Below are 26,953 nucleotides of genomic sequence, written 5' to 3'. Positions count from 1 at the left end.
CAATTTGCATCTTTGGTTAAGAATTTGCATTATTGGTTAAAAATTGACGTCTTGGTTTTCAAAATTGAATTTTTTTGTTGGAAATTGACATTTTTGATTAAAAATTTACATTATTTAGTTGAAAAATTTACATTTTTGGTTTCAAAATTTACATTTTCTGTTAAAAATTGTCATTTTTGATTAAAAATTAGCATTTTTGATTAAAATTAGCATCTTTGATTAAAAATTAGCATCTTTGATTAAAAATTAGCATTTTTGATTAAAAATTAGCATTTTTGATTAAAAATTGACATTTATGGTTGAAAATTGTCTTTTTTGGATTGAAAATTGACAATTTTTTTTATTAAAAATTGACATTTTTTGTTAAACATTGACATTTATGGTTAAACATTGACATTTATGGTTAAAAATTAAGTTTTTGACTGAAAATCGATAGTTTTTGGTTTGATGAAAATTAACATTTTTGAATTTGAAAATAGACATTTTTGTTAAAAATTAACATTTTTGGAAAAATTAACATTTTTGGTTAAAATTTTGCTTTTTTGGTTAAAAATTAGCATTGCTGGTTGAAAATTAGCATTTTTGGTTAAAAATTGTCTGTTTTTGGTTGAAAATTAGCATTTTTGATTTGAAAATCGACATTTTTGATTAAAAATTGACATTTTTGATTAAAAATTAGCATTTATGGTTGAAAATTGACAGTTTTTGGTTTGATGAAACCTAACATTTTTAAATTTGAAAATTGGAATTTTTTGTTGGAAACTAGCATTTTTGATTAAAAGTTAGCATTTCTGTTTAAAATTAGCATTTTTGGTTAAAATTAGCATTTTTGGTTCACAAGTACTAATAAACATAGATCTAAAACAATTAATTGATAAGTGATTCAGATCATTTAGTTTGATAAACATTAATCGAATTATTAGCAAACAATTAATTACATCTATAACTTGTAAATAATATATATATATATATATATATATATATATATATATTTTAATATTTATTTACCATTAATATTTGTAGTAGTTTCTGTCCAATGATATCTCCTTCCTGGAAAAGCTGCAAAAATAATTAAAAAAATTAAAAAAACATAAATTTTTCATATATTATTTTTTTAATATAATTTTCTTACTTGTGGTAGAAGCCTTGTGGGTTGTATGATGCGATGGCGATTTTGTTGCCAGTTTTATTTCTGAAATAAAATATGGAAAACTATTTTATTGGAAAACATATACTACACAAAATTGTTATTGTTAATACAAGATTCTAGTATTGACGCATTATATTTATTTTTCAAAATGTCGTTTTAAACAGAATTTTGATCCGTGACGATTATTTTATATGACGCATATTTTTATAACACTCAAAAAAACTTCAAAAAAAAACTTACATCACACTCCCATCGCAAAAAGTCAAATCATATTTATTTCCTCACCTTTATTTTTAAAAGAGAAAACGAGACCGAGGGAAAAACCTTTGACAGAAATAAGGGAAAGGACACGTATCCTTTAATATATTTTGCGTATCCTTAATAATGTATGTCCCGTGTGTATGTTTCACTTTTTTTTATATTTTAAATAAAAAAGACTTGTGTGATTTCGTCGGTACGTGAGGAATAAAAAATGGAAAAAAGGCGACGATTGGGTTCGTTTGCTAAAAACCACATTCGAGGAAGAATTACACCTACATTGGGGTTTTGAGGATTTTTTTAAAATTTCTCCAAAAATAATTTCATCCATAAATTGTGCTTTTTGAATAAAACATTAAAAAAAATATAAACAATTTAATAGAGAGCTCTGACAATGTCACATAAGAGACTATAGATAATTCATATAGAATAATTAGAATTACTAAAATTGTATGGAGCAAAGATGTTCTATTATGGCGATATCTGTTTTCAAAAATCGGTTTTTTGGCGAAAATTATGGAATTCGAAAACCGGTTTTTAGTGAAAAAAGTCGGTTTTTACTGTATAAATGGATAATGACAAATATAGCCAAATATAAAAGATAGATGAAAGCGTTTTGATTCTTGAAATCAAATCGTTTCAATAGCATTTGATATCTTATCAGTCTGCAATGGTTATCATAAATGTTTTGTATATATTAATTTAGATTTTTAGGAAAGAAGAGGAAGAAGTAACTTCCTCTACTCAAACTTAAAAAAAAGTTTTAAACCCTAGAAGCCACAAATTGAAGAACAAAAAACTTAGAATTATTTATCAGGATTTAAAAACAATACTATTCTAAATTACACTAAATTTGCGGATAAATTACAGAATATTCGAGCAAAAATTTATTTTCTATATAAAATTTGAAAACCGGTTAAAACTGTTTTTTTTAGTATTATTAAAATTCGAAAACCGGTTTTCTGAAATGTCGGTTTTTGTATTGTTCAATTATTTAATTTCGAGCTGAAGGATTTTTTTGATATATGTCCTGTCTAAGTTGTAAAAGATTTTATTTCGTCTGGCAAAAGAAATAATATTTCTCTATTCTATATTTTTATATTTTACGATTACAATTTCGAAAATAGATGGAATAAACGTAGAGAAAGCATTTTGAGGACATAATCAAGATTGATGCTTTCAGTTTTATCATACTTATTAATAGACAGAGAGCCGGTGACAAATTTACACACCAAAAAAATAATAATCTATGTTTATATATTAGGGTGGTCCTTAATATTGACATTTTCGAATTTTCTTGCTCCCAAGGGCTCAAATGGTTCCAAATTGATGAAAAACAATTCTTTGAAAGTTTTAGCTCTTAATATTGTCTTTTAGATAGTGCGCACTTCAATCAAAGTTTTGTATGGAAATAGGATGAAAAAATTATCAATAATTTTGCAGAGCGTCGAATTTTCAATAGAAAATGACATAAATTTTTGCTTTTAATTCATTTGTCGCTAAGTTATAAGTTTTTTTTTTTATTTCCAAATTTTTTCCATACGAAGTTTCATTGAATTACGCATTGTCTAAAAGTTGATATTAAGAGATAAAACTTTCAGAGATTTTATATTATATATAGTTATTCTTACATTTAATCGGTAAAACTAAATAAAAACCTGGTTAATATAATTTTAGAGTCATTTGAATTTATCCATAAATTTGTACTTTGATAAAAATAGTTTTTTACCTCAATAATAATTTTTTCAATGGTTTTTCTAAAAATAACTACTATCTTTCTATTGGCTCACAAAATCTTTATACCTTTATACCTTTGAGATGTTGTTGAATTTTTTTTATTACACTAAATATGTTCATGTTACCCTTATTTATGTGTAAATTTTTTACTCTAGTTCTGCTTTATTTTACAAATATTTTTTGTGCTTATTTTACTATAAATCGTTAAATTTGTTCGTAATCTTTTACTTGTTTTCTATTTTATATTATCAAACTATTAATTGCTATAGAGATATGACTTTTTAAAGGCTTTAATCATGTTTTTGGTGCTAATTAATTATTTAAATTTGTTTTTTTTTCGTGACTCACATAAATTGGCCAAGTTAAGCACAGTCTAAGTGAAAATGTCGCACAGAATTGTTTGCAAATGCGTTTAGACTGTGACTATACGGGAGCACTTTTTCCAATTTTGTGCAAATTAGGCACATTAGGCAACTATTTTTTTGAAATTGAATTCGAAATGAAATGACGATTGTTAATGTTCTGGAGATAAATTGATTTAAATATGATTTACATTTGATTTGCTCAGATATAACAAGATAGCAAAAATAATGAAAGTTACAGTATTTGTAATAATATATTTGAAAACGTTTAAAATTTCTCGACTATAATTCATTACGATACGGGAAGTTCGAGCAATTTGTCTTAAGGCACGATGCCATACACCACTAGTTTTTTTTTCTACCAGCTTTCTGTCTATTTTAGTGTCTTTGATGAAAAACTTTGCGATTCGCTTTTATTTCAACTCATTCTGAAAAATAAATATGCTAATGAAGAGATTTCTTCAGTCTGAGGAATTGATTGATTATTTTTTATTAAGATTTTGATGTTTTTTTTATTTTGACTGATCGATTTGGATCGGTTTCAATGAATAAATGACTGGGTAATATATACATATATATATAATATATATATATATATATATAATATATATATATAATATATATATATATATATATATATATATATATATATATATATATTTATACTACTACTACTACTACTTGTTGATACTAGTTTAATAAATTCTTTATCTTTTCTAAATAAATATAAAGGTATTATTTCTTTACCATTTTTAGGCAGTTTAACTTATTTTTTGAGAAAGATATTTTCTGAAGAAGGTTTTCTTTTAGTTTTCAAATTTGAAAATACTTTAAATTCTTTGTATACTTCTTTTAAACAAAAAACACCACATAATAGAATTGTTTGCTCCGTTTACAAAGTGAATTGTAATGATTGTGAAAAATTCTATATTGGAGAGAGTTTACAATATATATCTAAGAGAATGGTTCAACATAATTATAATTCAAAAAATAAAAATCAATACAAAACAATGCTTTCAGACCATATGCAAAACTTTAAACACACTTTTGATTTAAACAATCTCATTATTTATATATATTGAACAAAATGTTAACCTAAGAAGGTTTGCTGAATCTCTTTTCATTTTTTTAAATTCATAATGTGTAAATAAGAGAAGTTCTTCTTTTTTGCTTTTTGACAGCTATCAAAATTTAATTAATGTATGTAAGTCTGATTTTTTTAAATATTTATATATAAATGTTTGTCGTTTATTTATTTTTTGTGAATTTTTTACCATAAACTCGAACTGTGGCCTCCGAATGTCCCAAAGAATTGGTGCAAACACAACTGTAGGTCCCCAAATCTTTTCTTCCAAGTCTTCTGACAACCAAAATCATTTTGGATTGATATTGGGATATCCTTTGCTCGGTTATTGAATGATCGACTCTGAAAAAAATTAATAAAAATTTATATAGAAAAGATCTAATAATTATGTTAATGCTTTCTTCACTTAAGGGCACAACTAGTGTAACCGCCTAAAAAAGGGTGATTTTTGGGAATTTATATTAAAAAAACTACTTCATCAATCATTTCAAAATTTTGGGAATGTATTTACACATGTTTTAAGAATACATAGTAAAATTTTTGAAGACCCTTCACTGCTGCAGTGATTCCGGCCTTCTACGTGGATAAAATTAAAAAAATTTTTTTTGTTAAACTAGATATTGATATTATCTGTAAAATGACCTACGATAATAATAAAATCAAAAATTGACAAAATGGCGGCGTTTTTTTAAAAAAAGTCGAATTTTACCCAAAATTTTGGTCATTTTTGGACTGCCAAAATTCGATTTTTGATCCGATCAAAAAATCGATAGTTCATTATACGGAGAACTATATATAGAACATGTAAAAAAATTGATAGTGATCGGATCATTTGTTTTTGAGTAATCGTTGCAGCAAATTCGGAAAATGCTGTTTCGAGAAAAACGCGTTTGAAGATTAATTGATCGTTGTACTATATATACTATATATACACTCTTTGAATGGCTGTAACTCAAAAACTATTTAAGATATCGATTTGAAATTTTGGTATGTTATTTTTAAAGGTATAACCTATCGAAATATGGAAAAATTTAAAATTCGATTTTTTGAAAATTTCACACTAGTTGTGCTCCTTAATCACGATAAAGTAATTTAAAATAATGAAAGCAAACTTATTCCAGAAATTTCGATTATTTTTTATAAGAATTATGAAAAATCTTATTAATAATCTTGTGATACATTTTCTTACAATAATATGCGATTATAAATATTTTTTATATATTAATTTCTTTTCAAATTATTTGAATATTTATCATTATTTTCAGGATCCAAAAATTACGCAGATGCAGATCACTACTCCACCATACAAAGTAAGTGATAATTTTTATTTACTAAAACTAAAAGATTATTTGATACAATACTTGCAACTTGTTCAATAAGGTTTTTGTGTATAAATAAACCTACTAAATATCATATTATATTCACTCCAAATCATTCAATATTTGACGTATGAGCCACCTTTCATTGTTTCATTTTAAATTAGGCTTCTACAAAAAAATTTAAATTGTTAATGTGAAGTTTCTACTCGGTTTTGAATTTAATTTCTCATTTTTCCCACAATCTCTGGATTAGTACAAATATTCCAAGACTGAAAGTGGCCAAATCGGTTCAGCGGTTTCTGAGTTTGAACATTCATAACCGCTCTATTTTGTCGAGCTCTATTTTTATATATGATATATATATATATATATATATATATATATATTGGATCATAAATGAAAATTCAACTATCCAGTCAACAGTATTCAATTTCTAAATTAGTTTTATTATATAAATTGAGCGTGTTTTTTGAGCAATTCTTCTAATTAAGTGAAATAACAAAATTATTTTACTAGCATAGTAATTTTTATTCAAACAAATAATATATGAACATATATATTATGGTCATCTTTTTTCAAAAATTCTAATGACCTTCGAAATAATGAAACTTCAAATAAATATTTGTTTTTCAGAATGCCAGACTAATTTTTTTCATAAAACTTTTTTTCATCAAATCGCTCATATTTCACAGAATAAATCCCGAGACGAAAATTTGTAAATAGTCTTCGAGTTTCAACATATGATGCCTTCTGATCCTTTTGAGAACAAATCTGCGAACATTAACGCGACTTATCTTCATTTCGAAATTCTTTTGGATGGATAGTAATTTCACAAATTCTTTTTTATAATAATAAAATATATTTATTTATATATAGACTAGCTGACCTGGCAAACGTTGTTTTGCTAAGTAAGGTATATTCTAAACAATTTCTAGACAAACAAAAATAATAATACTTTAAGTGTATAAGAGTGTGTTGTCTGAATGCTATATACAAAAAATTTACAAAAATTTTACAAAATCATTACATTTGTAACTAATGCTAAAAAACTACCAACGAAAGAAAATACTTTTATTATGGATTTTCAAAGATTTGCGTTTATCTCCCGATAGCAAAGTCATAATAATCAAGGCTACAGCTGTTTATACATCTTTTTCCCTCTACTTTCAAATATTGTTGTTAAACAATGCTTTATTTTACTGTTTTGACACATCGGTGGAGGATATTTTTGAATTCTGGAAAATTATAACTGGGAAAATGTTATTCGACAAAATGTCCCTTTGATCGATATCAAATTTAAATTCTGAATTTAAATAACACAAATAAAAAATAATATAACCTAGAAAATGTTTTATAAATACCAATGAGTATATAATTATACAAATGAGATCTTTGAGAGCACCGTGTTTGAGAAAAGTATGCCAAAAAGTGCATTTTCATTTTAACATTTCAAAGAAGTTGATAATGTTGAGTTTGTAGTAACACTTGCGGCTCTATTACATGATTTTACTGAATTGCAAATTTATAGCTGTTTTTGTAAGAAACATGTGTGATTTTATATTTTTATAATTCAGTACACTTATTAAGAAATAACATACTAAAATTTTTTAACTCTAGTATAACGTTTTATATTTTTAAATATTTTTCAAAATACTCATCAAACCGTGGACTTGCAACTATTGCAAGAGTGCATTTGTTTACAAAATTGCACAGTTACAGCTTTTTTTTGTTAGAAACATGTGTGATTATATATTTTTATAATTGAGTATATATATTAGGTAATAACATACTAAAATTTTATAGCCCTAGTGTAATCTTGTATATTTTTAAAACATTTTTCAAAAGTACTTCTCATATCATATCCAACCGTCGATTTGCAACTAATAAAAATAGAGTATGCAAGTGTGCATTGCAATTTTTTAGTTTCTTCTGTTAGAAACATATTTGATTTTATATTTTTATAATTCAGTACACATATTAAGAAATAACATACTATAATTTCATAACTGTATTACAACGCTTTATATTTTTAAAATATATTTTAAGCCGTCAATTTGTTTACGTCAAAACGTTTACTAACGTTTTTGTATATAAATAAAACTACAAACAAAACTACTTACTACAATTCAATCATAATTAAATAATATTCACGTAAAACATCCTATAAAACGTAGTTGAACATCATCCGTCAAAAACATTTGACATTTGACGTATTAGCCACCGTCCATTGTTTTGTTCAAATTACGCTTCTACAAAATTGTTCAAATTAAAAATGTAAAGTTTCTACGCGATTTTGAAATCATTCTCACCTTTCCGACAACCTACTGACTAGCACGAATTTTCAAGACTAAGCTGGCCAAATCGGTTTAGCCGTTTTCGAGTTTTAGCCGGTCATTTTATAGAGAGCCCCATTTTTATATATAAGATATATATATATATATATATATACATATATATATATATATATATGATTTACAATATATTAATAATTATTTATGGTTAATTCATATTTCAATTAACCTATGTAGAGAGTTGTTTCTGTGTAAGCAGTTTGGGCAATATGTGGGTGGAACATATATGTGGGTGCGTTTATTTTTGGAATGAAATGAAAATATAACTTAGTTATGTAGTTATTGTATTTATCTTGTTGGTTTGATGAGAAAAGTTGTGGTAGAAATTCTGTGGTACATAATGTTTGATTAATTTATCAGCTATGTTATGGGATTGGTTTTTCTTCTACCAGTTATATATACGTATATATATATATATATATATATATATATATATATATATATATATATATTACAACTCTTATAGTCATAAATTTGACTCAGAATAATTTATTTTAATAATTATAATTTAAATGGGGCAATTCCGATATAAACGTGAATTTGATATTTTATTATTCAGCACAATAATTAGAAAATTCGGGACATTTTTTTTGGTTTTTGTCAAATAACTTACAAACTTTATATGAAACTACCCATTTTAGGTTAGCTAGGGTGAAACTAGATACAATTTACAATATATCCTAAGGAACACTTTTATACACTCCGATATAAAAGTTTTGAATAAAACCACTTTGAATTTGATATTTCATTATTAAGCACAATAATTAGAAAATTCGGGACATTTTTTTTACTTTTTGTCAAATAACTAACAAACTTTATATGAAAGCACCATTTTTAATTTAGATAGGGTGAAACTAGATAAAATTTACTTCGTTTCCTTGTTAACACTTTTATTTATACACTCCGATATATAAGTTTTGAATAACAATGTGGAAGGTACATTTTATACTACCATGTATTCATTCATTAAATATTTTATATCTTTCAAAAAGCTTGTCTAATTTAAATAAAATATTTGGCAAATTTTTATAAAATTATATAGTCTACAATATTGTGTAACATTATAATGCCCTACAGCAACTCGGTATACTTTAAAATCTCAATTTAAAAATATGACGCTGTCCGATAGAACATTTTATCAGCTTAAGTTTAGAATTTATTAAAATTATACTATAATTAGTAATCATTTTAAAGTATATCGAGTTGCTGTACAGTGCTATAATGTTATACAAAATTATAAACAATTCAATTTTGTATAAATTTTTCAAATATTTCATTAATATTAGATAAACAACTTAAAAGTTACAAGAGATCTAATAAATGAATGCATAAACGCGTTTGCTCATGTAAAACTAAAGACTATTTACAAGCTCAAAATAATAATCAACTTTTAGAGTAAATTTTAAAGTATATCGAGTTGCTGTAGAGTGCTATGATGTAAGATAATTGTAAAAGATATTATATCTGATTTAATTTAGTATTATAAATTTGCTAAATACTTAGTTTAAATTCGACAAACCGTTTAAGGTGCCAAACTAGTGTAACCGCCTAAAAAAAGGTGATTTTTGGGAATTTATATTAAAAAAACTACTTTATCAATCATTTCAAAATTTATATATATTTTATTATATTATATAGGAATATATTTATACATGTTTTAAGAATGCATTAAAATTTTCGAAGAAAAAAAAATTAATATTTTTTAAGTTATCGTCGATTTCCCTTCCCTTCACTGTTGCAGTGATTCCGGCCTTCTACGTGGATGAAATTAAAAAAAAAATCTCGTTAAACTAGATAATATTGTCTGTAAATCGAACTACGATAAAGAAAAAAAATCAAAAATTGACAAAATGACGGCGTTTTTTAAGAAAAAGTCGAATTTTATCCAAAATTTTGGTCGTTTTTGGGCTGCCAAAATTCAATTTTTGTTCCGATCAAAAAATCGATAATTAATTTTACGGAGAACTATATATAGAACATGTAAAAAAAATTGATAGTGATCGGATCATTCGTTTTTGAGTAATCGCTGCAGCAAATTCGAAAAATGCCGTTTCGAGAAAAACGCGTTTAAAGATAAAATGATCGTTATACTATATACTATATATATTCTCTTTAAATGGCTGTAACTCAAAAACAATTTAAGATATCGATTTGAAATTTCGGTATGTTATTTTTATAGGTATAACCTATCGAATTATGAAAAAATCGAAAATTCGATTTTTTGAAAATTTCACACTAGTTGTGCCCCTTAAAAGGTACAAGAGATATTATAAACAAATGTATAAACATTGTTGACCAACTATCAGTAATTTTCTACTTTTGAGTTTAATTTTTAGGTATACTGAGCTGCTGTAGGGTCTTACAATGTTAGACAAAATTATAGACAATTCAATTTTGTACAAATTTGTCTAATATCATATTCATACCGAACAAACAGTTCAAAAGTTACAAGCCATATAATAAATACACACATACTCTTGTTAGTACATTGAAAAAAATAAACACCACCAAGATATCTCATTTAACCAGAATGCCATCCATCGATTCCCTTTGATTCCGCACAAGGTGCAATGATTGCACCTTCACCTCATAGAATTTTGCCGGTGGCGGTTAACCGCCAAAGGGCATATCTCCTTCGTCCTCCACCGTCCTCCATCGTCGTCCGCCGCGTGTGTTCGAGAGGGCTAAGATTTATGCATCATTGGGGCCGAATGGGGCGCTTTGTGACCGCCACAGAGGCGACAATGGAGGACGCGACATATTAGGAATAAAGGAGGACGGAGGACTTAGGATGGAGGATGAAGGAGTTTGTGGGAGGAGGATTCGAGGGTCACGTGATCTGAGCTGTGTGCTCTTTGCACTGTGCACTGTTTGGCCCCTGGTAGTATATCTTTGGTAGAGCAGGGATGGAAAAATATAGTATCTTAAGATTGTATATATATATATATATATATATCTTCTTCTTCTATATATATATAAAAATAAGTCGGGTTTTCGGGTTTTCGATTTCGACAATTTTGCATTCGTTGGAAAGGTCTCGGGCTCCGCAAGGTGTATAGCTAAGAAAATTAATGGTGCATGGCATCGTACCCTAATGCAAATTGTTGGAACTTCACGCACCGTAATTAAAAATTCGAGTAATGACATTAGTGAGAATTATCAGAATTATGCTTGCAATTAAGTCAACGAGCAATTCTTGCCGCAAAGAATAATGATGTACACGCACTGAATTTCACCATTCAATCAAAAATTGCTGGTACCAATGATTCCGACTGGTCTTCCGTTTGACTTCAAACGATTACAATTTCCAGTTCGCTTTGCGTTCGCAATAACAAGTCGCAAGGCCAATCGCTTAGTGTTTGCGGGATGAATTTCAAATAGATTATTTAGAAAATCATTGTTTTTCACATGGGCAGTTATACGTTGTCTGTTCACGATTTGGAAAACCATCCGCTTTGTTTGTGTTAACGTCAGACCAGAAAACAAAAAATGTGGTTCACCAAAGAGCACTTCAATGAAACGAATAATTTGCGGATTCACTTTCATTTACTTAGAGAATTCAATTCTCTTGAAGCAAAATGTCACCTGCACATAGTTGCAATTAGGGAATGCAAAACCGGTATACCGGTATACCGAATTACCGGTAAACCGCCCGATTTTTCGGCGGTATTTTTACCGGTATTTACCCCAAAAATACCGGTATTTTCGGTATTTTCGGTATTTTTACATAAGCGCTATTTGATACATAATACACTCAAGTTTAAATTTCTCGGAACAAATTTATCTTTGAATTCCATAATCGCATAAACAGCTATATCTTCAAGTGATTCTATAAGATAAACAAATGTCAAATATTATCTCAACTCGTCATTAAATTGAATATTTATTGCTTTCCAAAGGGCTTCATATCGTGTTACAATAAATAGAATTGGACTGATAGATTATGTTTGTTTCATCCTTTGTAAAATTGTAGCATTTTTAAGTGACATTTGCGCCAAAATATTTTATATCATACAGATTACCCCTGCGTAATCTTTATTTTTTTTTACTTTAAACATAATAATTATGATAATTACAGAATAATTTTTGCTTCTTATTACAATTATAAAATATTATTCTTCGAAGACGTTTCGATGTTTGAAAATACTATAGAAGCATCATATTGTTTTAAATAACAATACTCAATAATTATAGTAACATATTTATCTCGACAAAGTATCCGATCTTAAATTAGTGTAGAAAAATTATTTTTTTAAATTATTGGAGATTGTCCAATTCAACACATCGGATACAGACAATAGAATTTATTATAATAATGTAATATGATCGTTTTTGGTCTTTCTTACTCACAAGTTTGTTTTTGGTGAAAAGTACTTTATATACTCGATAGTGATATAATGAATTTATTAAATTGGATAGAATTTTGTTAAAGTATTATTTAAAAAAATAAACTAATTATTTTATTTTATTGTTTAGTTGAATATAGTTGTAGTTGTATATACTTTTTTTTTATATTTGTACTAGTAACTTTCAATTTTGTTTACGTTTGTTTAATATAATAAAAATACCGGTAATTTACCGGTATTCCGGTTTTAAAATGAAAAATTACCAAAATACCGGTATTGAAATTTTCCATCGGTATTGCATTCTCTTGTTGTAATATGCAACTCGCCAATAGGCAAAACATTACGAATTTCAATATCCTCTTATTTTTAAAAATCTCAAAATCTTTCCTCCGGTGGCTTTTCTTTCAACTTTTATTTCCACCTTGCTAGAGATGGATTACCGTTTCGCCATCTACTACTACATCTCCACCTCCAATTTCACCTCCAATTTAACCTCCATCCACCGCCTTCAACATTCGCAACGATAGATTGCAAGCGAAGGCGAAGAGTGAGGTTGACAAATTTTTTGAAAGAGATTTATGTAAGTTTTTCTTCTTAAATCTTTAATTTTTCCTTTTGCTTTCGGTATGAGAGAAATGTGGTCGACGGATAGTAGTTGGAGGTACACGAGTCTGACTCGGCAATAAATAAGAGGATATTTGGTAAAACTGAAAGTCACTTTGTTACTTAAAAATCTTGATTGGAAGTTGTTCAAATATAAAGCAATGTTATCTCGATAGTCAAATCAAATTTGTCGATTTGAATTTAATTTGTCGATTCAAATTAATATTTGATATTTTTTAATTATTGTGCTGAATAATGGAATATCAAATTCAAAGTCGTTTTATTCAAAACTTTTATATCGGAGTGTATAAAAGTGTAAGAAATGTTGTAAATTTCATCTAGTTTTACCCTATCTGACTAAAAAGGGGTGGTTTTATATGAAATTTGACAAAAACCAAAAAATGACCCGAATTTTCTATTTATATTGCTAAAGAATGAGATATCGAATTCAAAGTCGTTTTATTCAAAACTTTTATATCGGAGTGTATAAAAGTGTTTCCCAGGAAATATTGTAAATTTCATCTAGTTCCACCATATGTAACTGAAATTCATTTGAAGTTTTTGAGTTATTTGACAAAAACCAAAAAAATGTCTCAAATTTTCTATTTTTATTGGTTAAGAATGAAATATCGAATACAAAGTCGTTTTATTCAAAATTTTTATATCACATTTTATACTACCATGTATTTATTTATTAAATATTTTATAACTTTTAAACGGTCTGTCTAATTCAAATAAAATATTTGACAAATTTCCTTAAAATTATATAATCTATAATATTGTCTAACATTATAATGCTCTACAGCAACTCGGTATACTTTAAAATTGCTACTAAATATAAAATAATTTCAATTAAATCTAAACGTAGGGTGATAGTGTTTTTTCTACGGACTGTGTTATATTTTTAAATTGAAATTTTAAAGTATACCGAGTTGCTGTAGAGCATTATAATGTTAGACAATATTGTAGACTATATAATTTTATAAAAATCTGTCAAATATTTCATTTAAATTAGACCAAGCGTTTAAAAGTTATAAAAAAAATATTTAATAAATAAATACATGGTAGTATAAAATGTAACTTCCACATCATTATTGAAAACTTTTATATCGGGATGTATAAAAGTGTTGACAAGGAAACGTAGTAAATTTTATTAAGTTTCACCCTATCTAACTGAAAAAGGGTGGTTTCATATGAAATTTTTGAGTTATTTGACAAAAACCAAAAAATGACCCAAATTTTCTATTTATTGCTACTAAAGAATGAAATATCGAATTCAAAGTCGTTTTATTCAAAACTTTTATATCGGAGTGTATAAAAGTGTTCCAAGGAAATGTTGTAAATTTTATCTAGTTTCACCCTATCTAACTAAAAAGGGTGGTTTCATATGAAATTTTTGAGTTATTTGACAAAAACAAAAAACATGTCCCGAATTCTGTTCTATTTATATTGCTAAAGAATGAAATATCGAATTTAAAGTCGTTATATTCAAAACTTTTATATATGGTGTATATTTTATTTAGGGTTTATATTTTAATTTATCAATTAACAAAATTGGATTAAAAAATTATCATTTATTACTAAGATGATGAATGTATTTTTTTTTTTAAATCCCGATCAACATAAATCTTAAGATTCCGTAATAAATCGTAAAGTCCGTAATGAAAAAAGTTATTGAAAGTCCAATATATCATAGAACATTCTCTCCTCTCTCTGTTTGGTTTGATAGGTTTCATTAGGAAGTTTCAAAAAAGTTTCGTTTTTGAAATGACAGAAATATAATCATAAAAGAAAGTTTTTACGAATAGAAAATTATTTATAACGATGCGGTTTTAATTAAAAATGGAGCAAAAATAAGGTGGAGTGCGAGATGTTTTTATGGAATTTGTCTTTAGGCCTTCACACCTTTTTCTATTTTTATAACGCAATCCATCAAACGTACCTACTTTAACTAATTTTATGTTCAGTTTTATTAGTTTTTTTCCCCGGAAAAGTCATAATTCAAAAAAACGCACACTCGCCTCGCCATTATTTCCGAACGTTTTAATTATAAGTTAGTTCTCGACATTATTTACATTAACGAATTGAACTTTTTTCATAATCATTTGAAAAACGGTGTAGGACTATGAAGGTATAGCCAGGAGGTCATTTTAAACCGTTTCAAAAGGTTGAAATCGCAGTGAAAATATATATATGCAAATATAAATGCTCGGATGTAATTAAAACTATGTTTTAAATTAATTTTTTGCGATTTTTTGCACGTACGGTGGAGGAGATGGGAATCAAGTTCATTATGGAAATTAGATAAAATGAGAGCTGAATGGAACGTTTTAGACTAATTTATTTTATCTATATATATATATATATATATATATATATATATATATATATATATATAATTATACCTAAGATATTGTATTATTACCACAAACTCAGCGGTTATTTATGGTTCGTAAAATCAATTGTGCAAACGTGTCTGACATCCCAAAATCCTATTAATAGAATCAACACGAGATATCGAGAGACGATAATATCTGCTGATGTAAGACTATATAGTCTCATGTCATAAATAAATCATAATTTTATAAATCAATCTGCGGTTCTATCTAGATTCCGGAAATTGCTCATAATTTATAAATACGACAAGAAATGTTTAAATTCTAGCTTTTCAAGATTTATTTCAACTACTAGTTCGATTTACGTTTTTTTTTCGGACAATTTACAAATATTTCAAGAAGTATACAAAATTTCTATATTGTTCACAGCATTTTAAGAGAATGTACAGCATTTTAGAACACTTTGCAACCCTTTCAGAATGTATAACTGATTCAGACAATGTACAATTTTGTCAGACAAAACTTCTATGAATATTTTAAGATTTTAGGCAATTTAAAACATATCCATAAATCTTGCAACAATTCAGACAATTTAAAACATTTCTATAAAACTTGCCACAATTTCAGTCGATTTGCAACATTTTTATAATTCTTACAATAATTTCAGACAACTTGCAAGACCCTCAGATATTTGCAAGACCTTCAGACAATTTGCAAGACCTTCAGACAGTTTGCAAGACCTTCAGACAACTCGCAACATTTTCAGACAATTTACAGCACTCTGAACAAATTTACAAAACTTTCAGGCTATTTGCAAGACTGTCAGGCTATTTGCAAGACTGTCAGGCTATTTGCAAGACTCTCAGGCTATTTGCAAGACTCTCAGGCTATTTGCAAGACTCTCAGGCTATTTGCAAGACTCTCAGGCTATTTGCAAGACTCTCAGGCTATTTGCAAGACTCTCAGGCTATTTGCAAGACTCTCAGGCTATTTGCAAGGCTCTCGGGCCATTTGCAAGGCTCTCGGGCCATTTGCAAGGCTCTTGGGCCATTTGCAAGGCTCTCGGGCCATTTGCAAGGCTCTCGGGCCATTTGCAAGGCTCTCGGGCTATTTGCAAGGCTCTCGGGCTATTTGCAAGGCTCTCGGGCTATTTGCAAGGCTCTCGGGCTATTTGCAAGGCTCTCGGGCTATTTGCAAGGCTCTCGGGCTATTTGCAAGGCTCTCGGGCTATTTGCAAGGCTCTCGGGCTATTTGCAAGGCTCTCGGGCTATTTGCAAGGCTCTCGGGCTATTTGCAAGGCTCTCGGGCTATTTGCAAGGCTCTCGGGCTATTTGCAAGGCTCTCGGGCTATTTGCAAGTCTCTCGGGCTATTTGCAAGGCTCTCGGGCTATTTGCAAGGCTCTCGGGCTATTTGCAAGGCTCTCGGGCTATTTGCAAGGCTCTCGGGCTATTTGCAAGGCTCTCGGGCTATTTGCAAGGCTCTCGGGCTATTTGCAAGGCTCTCGGGCTATTTGCAAGGCTCTCAGGCGACTCTCAAGACTCTCACACTTTCAGACAACTTAAAGCACTCGAAAAATTTACAAATTTTTCAGACGACTTGCAACATTTTTCAGACGACTTGCAACAATTTTTCAGACAACTTGCAACATTTTTCAGACAACTTGCAACATTTTTCAGACAACTTGCCACACTTTCTGGTCGTCTTCAGAGATATTTATAAAAAAAAACTAAAAATTGTATTAATCAGTCTGGGAACGTATTTATCAAAAATAGACTTTGAACAAAAAAAAACTTTCCTACAAATCCTTAGATTTACCTAGGATTAATTTTAGTTACACAACCTCCTTCTCCGGGCCAAAGAGTAACTAATCGGCCCAACAGCGTATTATTCTAGTTAAATATTCATGCATTACGCTGCAGTAATAGCTATAGTTGGAGCTATAGCTAATAATAATTCACAAAGCCTTCATCGTCGTCTTTAGAGCGATTTGCATCTGAATGAAATTCTACAGACGATGCGCAACTAGTAAATCCAATCCAAGTGGAGCAGGAGGAGGAGGAGAAATCGATACTGAATTGCTTAAGATTGGAAAATGGAGAGAAATTTTTAGTAATTGGATGTTTTGGGAGAAATAGTTTTTAATAGAAATAGCGAAACTTGGTTAGTGATTTTGTTAAATATGTATGTGTATTGTAAAACGTGTGATTTTTGTTAGAATTTACATTTAATATGGAGAGATTGTGATAATATTGCAAGCACAAATTGTTTTATGAAAATGTCTAACATTATATCATATTTCATAAAATATCTCTTTCTTCATCTTCATATAATTTTTTTTTATCTCCACATGTAAAAAAGTTACGTCCAAGAAACTAAAACAAAACTCCATTACATTTTGCACTGCAAACAAGTCATTCCTTTAGAATTTCCTGCAATCTTTCTCAATTCTCGTCTTTTACAAATAGAATTTGCGAAAAGCCATTCCTCCACCTGAACCTACTACCTACCCTTCGACGACGCACAGCAACGTCATCTAGCGAGACAGCTCCTCCATCGACTCGTCGACTAGAGTCGACTCTACTCAACTACTATTCGCTGCGGCTTTCAATGTGATTAATGACTCCTATTTCGATGTTGATCAATATTATATCGTTGACGGCAAGTGATGTTTTAAGCAGCTGCTGGCACAACATAACAGACGTGAGACTGAGGAAACTGGGGTTGGGGGGAGCAACGGCCCCTTTGATTTGCGGAGGTAAATTACTCGTGACAAGGGAAGAGGGAGTTGTGGTTGGGTAATGGTAATATGTCAATCTTGCAGAATCAGGTCTAGATTCATATCCTGCAATTGGCCACTCTGGAGAAGTCTCCTCAATCAAAATTTATCTAATCAATTATCTTACCCATCAAGGAGCATCTCAGGTTTCCTCTCCAACAACTGTCCAGCAACATCATTTTCCTCCCTCAACCCTTCCTCCTCCTGCGAAGCATAAGTCGTAGGTCGTCCCTTCAACCAGTAAGTAACAGCTGCTGGAGACGCCTCCACGACGCACTCCAAATGGACATCGGAGTCCAAAGGGGCGCCCAGGAGCTGACTGGGAGCTCTCACAGAAGGAGCAACTAGAAAAGAAAATTGTATAAGTCACACTTATATTTTAGCGGATTTTTTGTTTTACTTACAATGGACGTTTAAAGTGACCCTTTTGCTGACAGCTGGGGGCACCTCGTTTGAGGCTATACATAAGTAGGCGCCCATTTGGCGGCGCTCGACCCTGCTCAGGTGAAGCACTGTGCCGTTGAAAGAATCTACTGGAAAAAAAGGATACAGAGTTGTTTTAGGGCGTTATGGTGTTAGACAAAGTTAAAGATTATTGAATTTTGTACAAATTTGCTGAATGTTTCATGAATTTTAGACAAACGGTTTAAAAGATAAAATGGATTCTATTAAAAAGTTCATACAGCACATCTTTACAGTAAATTGTTCTACGCAAGAAACGTAATACTTTGCAGGATAGTATTTGCCGGGCTTGCTATGTATGTATGTATGCATGTATGCATGTATGTATGTATGTAGGTATATTATATATATTATCATCCTCTTCCTCCAACTTAGCACTGTTCTTATTAATGACAAGACAATAGGCTCTGCGGCACGAGCAGAGATATTATTTGTCATCTGCATAATGCACCAAAGTTATGGCCCAAGTAGCTGTTCAACAACACAACAAACTAATATATACAACCTACCACTTACCACCTACTCTACCACTTCTCTCCGGGTACCAACTTTAACTGAATTACCGTGCATTTCGTCGCCGCCTCTACTTTACTACTCAACTGTCAACGTGATGGAATTATAATATTAACTATGTTATTATTATATGAGAGACGAATTTAATTGCAGGAGATAATGTGTGGAATTTTAAGTACGCTATCAGGGATGTCGGAATTGGGACCTATTTGGGGTTGGTTTTGGCCACCAATGCTTTAATCTGTACTAAATTAGTGATACTAACTACCCGTAGAGTTGTAATAATCGCAAAACATCGAAAACGAAATTTTTCTATCATTATTTTGGACGATTTGGCGTATTTTTCAAAAAAATGTGTGTGCGTATTTGTGTAGGTACGTGTGTGCGGACACAATCTTGCATCGACGATTACAAGAGAACGGAGCAACCGATTTGAATGATTTAAAAACCTATCGATTTCTATTGATGGGATTCACGTGCTGACTAGTTTTTGCCAAAGGCAGGTCTAGCCGTTCTGGAGGTACGGTGCCAAAAGTGTCAAAAGTGGTTATGCAGGACCTATTTGGGGTTAATTTTGGCCACCAATGCTTCAATCTGCACCAAGTAATGATATTAAAAACCCGTAAGGTTGTAGTAATCGCAAAACACCGAAAACAAAATTTTTCTATCATTATTTTCAACGATTTGGCGCATTTTTCAAAAAAAATGTGTGTGCGTGTTCGTGTAAGTATGTGTGTGCGGATACAATCTTCCTTCGACGATTACCAGAGAACGGAGCAACCGATTTGAATTATTTAAAAACCAAACGATTTCTATTGAGGGGATTCACGTGCTCATTAGTTTTTGCCGAAGGCAAGTCTAGCCGTTTTGGAGGTACGGCGCAAAAAGAGTCAAAAGTGGTTATGCAGGACCTATTTGGGGTTGATTTTGGCTACCAGTGCTTTAGCACAGTTTCCAATTAGGGTTGTAGTAATCGGAAAACATGGAAAACAAAATTTTTCTATCAGTATTTTGAACGATTTGGCGTATTTTTCAAAAAAATGTGTACGTATGCGTGTTTGTGTAGGTACGTGTGTGCGGATACAATCTTGCATCGACGATTACCAGAGAACGGTTCAACCGATTTGAATGATTCAAAAATCTATCGATTTCTATTGATCGGGTTCACGTGCTGATTAGTTTTGCCAAAGCAGGTCTAGCAGTTTTGGAGTTATTGAGCAAAATGTGTTTTGTAAGTTTGTGTGGGAACCAAGCGTCCGATTTGAATGATTCAAAAAACATTTAGTTTAGTATTTTGTGTCTGTTTTATTTACCTCTGACGAGGTCTTTGGTTTTAGTCCTGACCAATAAAGGTTGTCCGTCTTCACGTTTCCAAGTGACCCTAGGTTGGGGTCTTCCATTGGCGGTGCATTGAAGGTTTGCGTCTTGCCCTTCTTGGGCTGTGACGTCACTGGAACTGTTTTCGTCCGAAATGTCGGGTGGCACTGCAAAAATAAAAAAAAATTATATCAATGCTTTTGTAAATATATTTACTAATAATATAAATGTCTAAAATTCAGAAATTTGCAATTAAATCCACCACAACTCTATGCAAAACGTTCCAGAAATTTTTACGTTTCAATAATTAATTTATCAAATATCTGTAACCATACAAATTAATTAATCGCCAAAAATTACAACCACAATTAATTAATACAATAGCAATAATACGGCGACTTTTTGAGGTCGACCACAAATTACTGGGGACTTGTTTTCATTAAACTTGTTGTATGATTATCGTTCCATCGGAATGGAATATTTTGTATTTTGTACCCCCCCGGATACTATTTCATATGATTTTCATATGATTTCATATGAAATATTGTTATGAAATCCCGTCCAACATAAATATTTTGATATTTGATTAACTGCGGAACTGTGTTTGTAAATAACTCGGAATAATAATAATGGATGGCTGTCGTATATCAAAATTGTAATTTCGATGGACAAAATATTCAACAATTCGGTGGAGATGGTCGGGGTTTGATGTTTTCGAGTGTTTTGTACCCTAAAATGTACATTATTATATTGAAGGTTCAGATTGTGAAATAATTATGTTCTGGAACAAAAATTCAAAAACCAAGAATTTTCAAAGAGCACGAATACATAACTTTTTATCTAAATTTTAATTTCTAATTGTTTAAATTTTTATTCTAAATTAAACAAGTTTGACATTTTTTATTTAAATAGATTGAAATTATCTACTTTTAATTTATATAGGATATAATTTTTTTCTCTTAGAAACAATTTTTCTGCTCTTACGGAGAAATTTTATACTGTTATAAGAATTGTTATCACTCCTAGTAACAGTTTCTGCTTTTAGAAACAAATTTAGAATTTTTAGTAACATATTTTTAACTCTTAGAAATAAATTAATCACTAATAGGAACATATTCATCATTCTTAGAATTTTTTTTTATTACTCAATTTATTTTTTTATTCCTCAATTTTTTTTACTCCTAAACAAATTTATTACTCAGAAATAAACTCATCACTGTGAGAAATAAATTTACTAAAATAAGAAACAATAGTTTTATTTTTATTAAACAACTTTATCATTTGTAGAAATAAACTTATCACTCTTAGAAACTAATTTATTACTCTTCAAAATAAATTTTATATTTTTAGAAACAAGTTTTGTACACCTATTTTTTTCACTTTATTTTTTTATTCTCAAACAAATTTATTACTCTTAAAAACTAATTTATAGGCCTTACACATTTATATTTAATTCAATAATTTAGCACTTTTGAAAAAATATTTCTCACCATTAGACAAATTTATAAGTTCTACAAATTTACATTCTTTGAAACAAATTTCTCACTCTTAGAAACAAATTTATAGGCTTTACATATTTGTTAGAACTCTTAGAACTTAGAATTTCTCACTTAATGAAATTTTTTTTTTAAGTCTTACACATTCACACTCTTAGAAACAAATTTCTGATTAGGTCTAATAGAATAAAGCAATTCCTACTCTTATAAATAAAATTCTCACTCTTCAAAATAAATTTCTTGCTCTTAGAAACGAATTTTACACTATTTGGAATAAATTTTTCACTTTTAGAAACAAATTTCTAAGCCTTGTACATTTATACTTAATTTAGCACTCTTAGAAACAAATTTCGAAATGTTAGAAACAATTTTCGTACTCTTAGAAACAATTTTATAAGTCTTACACATTTACATTATTAGAAACAAATTTATTACTTTTATAAACAATATTTTCATTCTTAGAAACAAATTTATGAGCCTTACACATTTATACTTAAAGATACATAGAACATTCAAATCCGATACTCCACTCTTTCAAAAACTCGATTTGCATTTGCACTTCTTGCTCCGTATCTCCGTAACGGCTGGACCTGCCTTTGCCAAAAACTAATCAGCACATCTCCCTATCAATAGGGATCGAATGTTTTTTGAACCATTCAAATCGGTTGAACCATGCGTACACACACACACACATCCATTTTTTCTGAGGTATGCCTTAAAAATGTTCAGAAACCTTCAAAACGTCGAGAAATGCAAAAATTTTGATTTTCGATTTTCGGCCCATTACTATTAACTACCCTACGGGAAGTTAAAAATCGTAAAACAAAAACAAATTGTGATGTTGTAAATACTTCTAACATTTATGCTTAAATTCACTTCACATCAACAAAAACAATTTCTCATCTTTAAAACACAAAACTGTCTATCTGCTCCATCTTCGTGATTGTTTTAAATAGTCCCTCCACTTGGTCATAAAAAATTAAGAAATTAAGATAAGCGAATGATGATTAGGTACTTTTGCTGTATATAGTCCCTGTATATATATATATATATATATATATATATATATATATATATCTACCCTACAATATACTTTACTTTATTCTACCCCTCTGTTTTGTGGCTTTTACAAAGTGCCATAATTATTATTTGAAATTGCCGCGTTTCGCTCCACCGTGGAGGGGCTCAGAAGGCAATAAGGGTTGTCATCTTGTCTTAATATACAACCACGTACATACACGTGCCAATACACACACACACCTAAAATATCCTATTACACAAAAATTATTAGAAACAAACTATTTATTACCATTACCATCGTTCCACTAAAAACTTTCCTCTAAATCGATTTCAATTCTTTTCGAAAAGAATCCTTTTGAATATTTTTAAATCTATCGCAAAAGTGTGGAAACGGAAATTTAAAAAAAGAATTAAAAGCAAAAAGGAAAAATAAAAAAAATCAGCAGGAAAATCGGATACGTTTCCTAGGAAATAAATCTAGCATTTCCTTTACGCCGGAACATTAATCAAAACCGGTGGAGGAATGCAGGAGCGAAGAGGAGTTCTTGTCAGTTTGGAAATTTAAAAAGGATCTGGGGACTTGTATGTGAATTCAGTTACCACCTATTGGCAAGTTGCAGATTGAGATAGGATAGAGATGGATTTTTATTGAGTGATAAAAGTTTTGTATAAACTTTATACATAGTTTAATGATTAAGAAATGTATATGCATAGTTTTAATGATTAAGAAAAAGGTTACGTTCATAGAATTCTCCACAAGAATTTTTGTCAGAAAATTAATTACAATTCTATTTACATGAAATAATAAATAGATCACAATATTTCAATTTAATTTGAAGTATGTCTTTAATCACATTATTGTTTTTAAACATTATACATATCTTTAATGCTTTTATAAATATATAATTTTTAATTTATCATTATATAAATGTGTATAATGACTGACACGAATATACATGTGCATCCCGAGTGCCACCATATTACTAACTATTCAAAATTGTTATATAATATTTTTATTTTTACTTAAATGCCATCTTGCACAGTAGCAAATAAGTTTTACTTCATTTGCGTGTGAACCTTACGCGCACTTTTTTTTCAAATTTCCCTGTTTTTATGTTTTTGAAAAATTAAGATATTGCTGAAATGAGTGGTAAATTTTGATTCTATGTACTCTGGATTCCATGGATGTTTAATTCGATATATTGCCCGATTCAGATTTTGAATAGAATCTCGATTTTGGATTTGGACCTTTTAGAATTTGGGTTTTGTATATTCTGCATTCTGAATTGTGGAGTTTGGAATTCATGTATCTGCATTTTGCATTTTATATACTATCACTTCTGGATTTTGAAATTTAGATTCTATGTATATACCCTGGATTTTGAATTTTGTGTTCCATGTATTTTGGATTTTATATACTATAGATTCTGAGGTTTGGAGATTGAATTTAATTTTTTTTAGACTAAAATAATATATTTTGGATTTCGAATTTTTGTGTATGGATTTTTCGTTCTGGCTTTTGGATTTCATGTACTCTAGATTCTGAATTTTAGAGTTTGGATTTTATGTATTCTGGATTTTATACACTCTGACTTCTAAATTTTGAAGTTTGCATTTTATGTATTATAGATGTTGAATATTATATGCTCTAGATTATGGATTTTATATGCTATGGAATCTGAATTTTGAATTTTGGAATTCAAATTTTATGTATTTAAGATTTTGGATTTTATATACTTGTATTATTAATTTTGAATTTTGGATTTCATGTATTTTGGATTTTTTTATAGCATGAGTTCTGAATTTTTGAGTTCAGGTTTCATGTATTCTGGATTTTGGTTTTTAACGATTTACTCTGGATTCTGAATTTTGGAATTTGATTTTTATTTATTCTAGATGTTGGATTTTATATACTCTGCGTTCTGAATTTCTATACTATACTATAAATTCTGGATTTTATATAATATAAATTCTGAATTTTCGATTTTGAATTCCATGTATATTAGAATTTAGCAATAATCTCTGGATTTTGGAGTTTGAATAATATGTATTCAGGTTTTTGGATTTTAACAATATACTCTGGATTCAGAATTTTTTAGAATTTGAATTTCATGTATTCTAGATTTTGTATTTTGGAAAACAGAATTATGGAGTTAGAATTTTGAATATTCTGAATTTTGCGATTATAATGTTTAAATTTGAAACTTCTGGATTTTGGAAATATTCTGAAATTTGTATATTAGTATTCACTTCTCAATTTAGGACTTTAAATATATTTCCAACTTTGGATTGGAATTTCATTTTTTATTCTTGATTTTGTATTTTGGAAAATAGACTTATAGAGTTAGAATTTTGAATATTCTGTATTTGCGATTTTAATGTTCAAATTTTTAAATAAAATATTCTGAAATTTGTATATCAGTATTGACTTCTCAATTTAGGATTTTAAATATATTTTGAACTTTGGATTGAATAATATTTTAGAATCTCAATTTTGAAGCCTAATTATTAATTCTCGAATTTGGATTTCTTAAATTCTGTATATCCTAGATTTGATTTTTCTTAGATTTTATCCTCGATTTTGAATTTTATATGATCTGCTTTTTGGACGTTAAGATTTTATATTTTGCATTATATTTTTTATATATTAATTAGCGATATTCTGGATTTTGTATAGATACTCATTTTCTTATATAATCTGAATTCTGGATTTTAAATTTTAGATTTTATACATTACGATTTTTGGATATTTATTATATGTTTTTTATTCAGGATTTTTTATACTTTGAATTTTATATTCCATATATTCTGCATTTTATAAAATTTGGATTTTATATAAAGCCGATTCAGAATTTTAACTGTACCTTTGATTTATTCAATTTAAAATTTATTCAGTTTTAAATTTCAATTATTCATGCTATAATAAAATATAGCCTGGAACCACCTAAGCGAAAAACAGAATTCAACAGAATTTCATAAATTCCGAATCTGATTCCTACCAAATATCTCCCGACTTATAGCACCGTCTTAACAATAAATACAAATCTATATTTCGCCATAAAAATCTGCTCAATATCAACCATCCCCCCACAACCCCCAACATTCTCAAATAAAATCCATAAATCCATTCCTCCACCGTCGCATCTGTTTTCATACACACACCTTTACCTAAAATAAAAATATGATAGCGGATCATGAAATTCATAAATAAATATTTTTTATTAGATCTCTCTTCATTTTTCACATTTTCAATTTCCATATCGAGAGCAAGAGCAGCAAAGCAGCAAAACCCATTTTTGCTCCTGCTGCTGCTGCTGTAACATTGCCCAGATATGGCAGCAAGTAAGAGTAGTAGTATAAGTCTTAGGCAATTTTTCACGTGGATAAACTTGTGGGAAAAACTATTCGGAAAATTGGAAGTCGAAGGGAAAAATAATCTTGGGAGAAAGCTTGAAATAAATTTTATAGTTTGTGATAATAAATATTATTTAATATTTTTTAATTTTTAATAATTAATTAGTACACTGGGGCACGTCATTTATGTAAATAAGGAAAAGAAGTGGCCCTCGTACACACCCTTGTGGAACCCCCATCTTTAAATTCATATTGTTAGAAACAAATGTTATCCCGTTTTGATTTAAATGATCACGTTGTGATATGTCATTAATATCATAATTATATAATATCACTAGCAAACCCGACAAACTCCGTTACGCCACCAGATGGTTTCGTGAGAAAGATGAAGAAATTTTTTGTTTGTTTTATATTTGAAAAGAAATAATTTGATTTTATTATACAACAGTAATGAATTTATTTCGATTA

At 29.2% G+C, this 26,953-nt stretch overlaps 1 protein-coding gene across 1 annotated transcript; it reads right to left on the bottom strand.

Moving 5' to 3' along the window:
- Positions 1–18,135: 18,135 nt before the first annotated feature.
- LOC113389724 (protein CEPU-1-like) lies at positions 18,136–26,724 on the bottom strand. The gene is made up of 5 exons (XM_026626738.1): positions 26,655–26,724; positions 20,612–20,782; positions 18,728–18,856; positions 18,451–18,667; positions 18,136–18,376 (listed from the first exon to the last, which is right to left on the bottom strand). The coding sequence occupies exons 1-5, from the start codon at positions 26,722–26,724 to the stop codon at positions 18,136–18,138; spliced, it is 828 nt and encodes a 275-aa protein (XP_026482523.1).
- Between the last annotated feature and the right edge of the window lie 229 nt (positions 26,725–26,953).

This window comes from Ctenocephalides felis, unplaced genomic scaffold (genome assembly GCF_003426905.1).
Source record: "Ctenocephalides felis isolate EL2017-DRISC unplaced genomic scaffold, ASM342690v1 CF-g0.4_SCAFFOLD_03573, whole genome shotgun sequence".
In the NCBI taxonomy this organism is placed as follows: domain Eukaryota; kingdom Metazoa; phylum Arthropoda; class Insecta; order Siphonaptera; family Pulicidae; genus Ctenocephalides; species Ctenocephalides felis.
This window is presented reverse-complemented; position numbering and strand designations above follow the sequence as displayed.

Excerpts from the sequence above, each read along its gene's own strand:
- LOC113389724 (XM_026626738.1), bottom strand. The coding sequence starts at position 26,724 with ATGGGGGTTCCACAAGGGTGTGTACGAGGGCCACTTCTTTTCCTTATT. Across the intron at positions 18,857-20,611 it reads AACCAAAGACCTCGTCAGAG|TAGATTCTTTCAACGGCACA; the intron begins GTAAATAAAACA and ends CTTTTTTTCCAG. Across the intron at positions 18,377-18,450 it reads CCTGAGATGCTCCTTGATGG|ACCTGATTCTGCAAGATTGA; the intron begins GTAAGATAATTG and ends ATATGAATCTAG.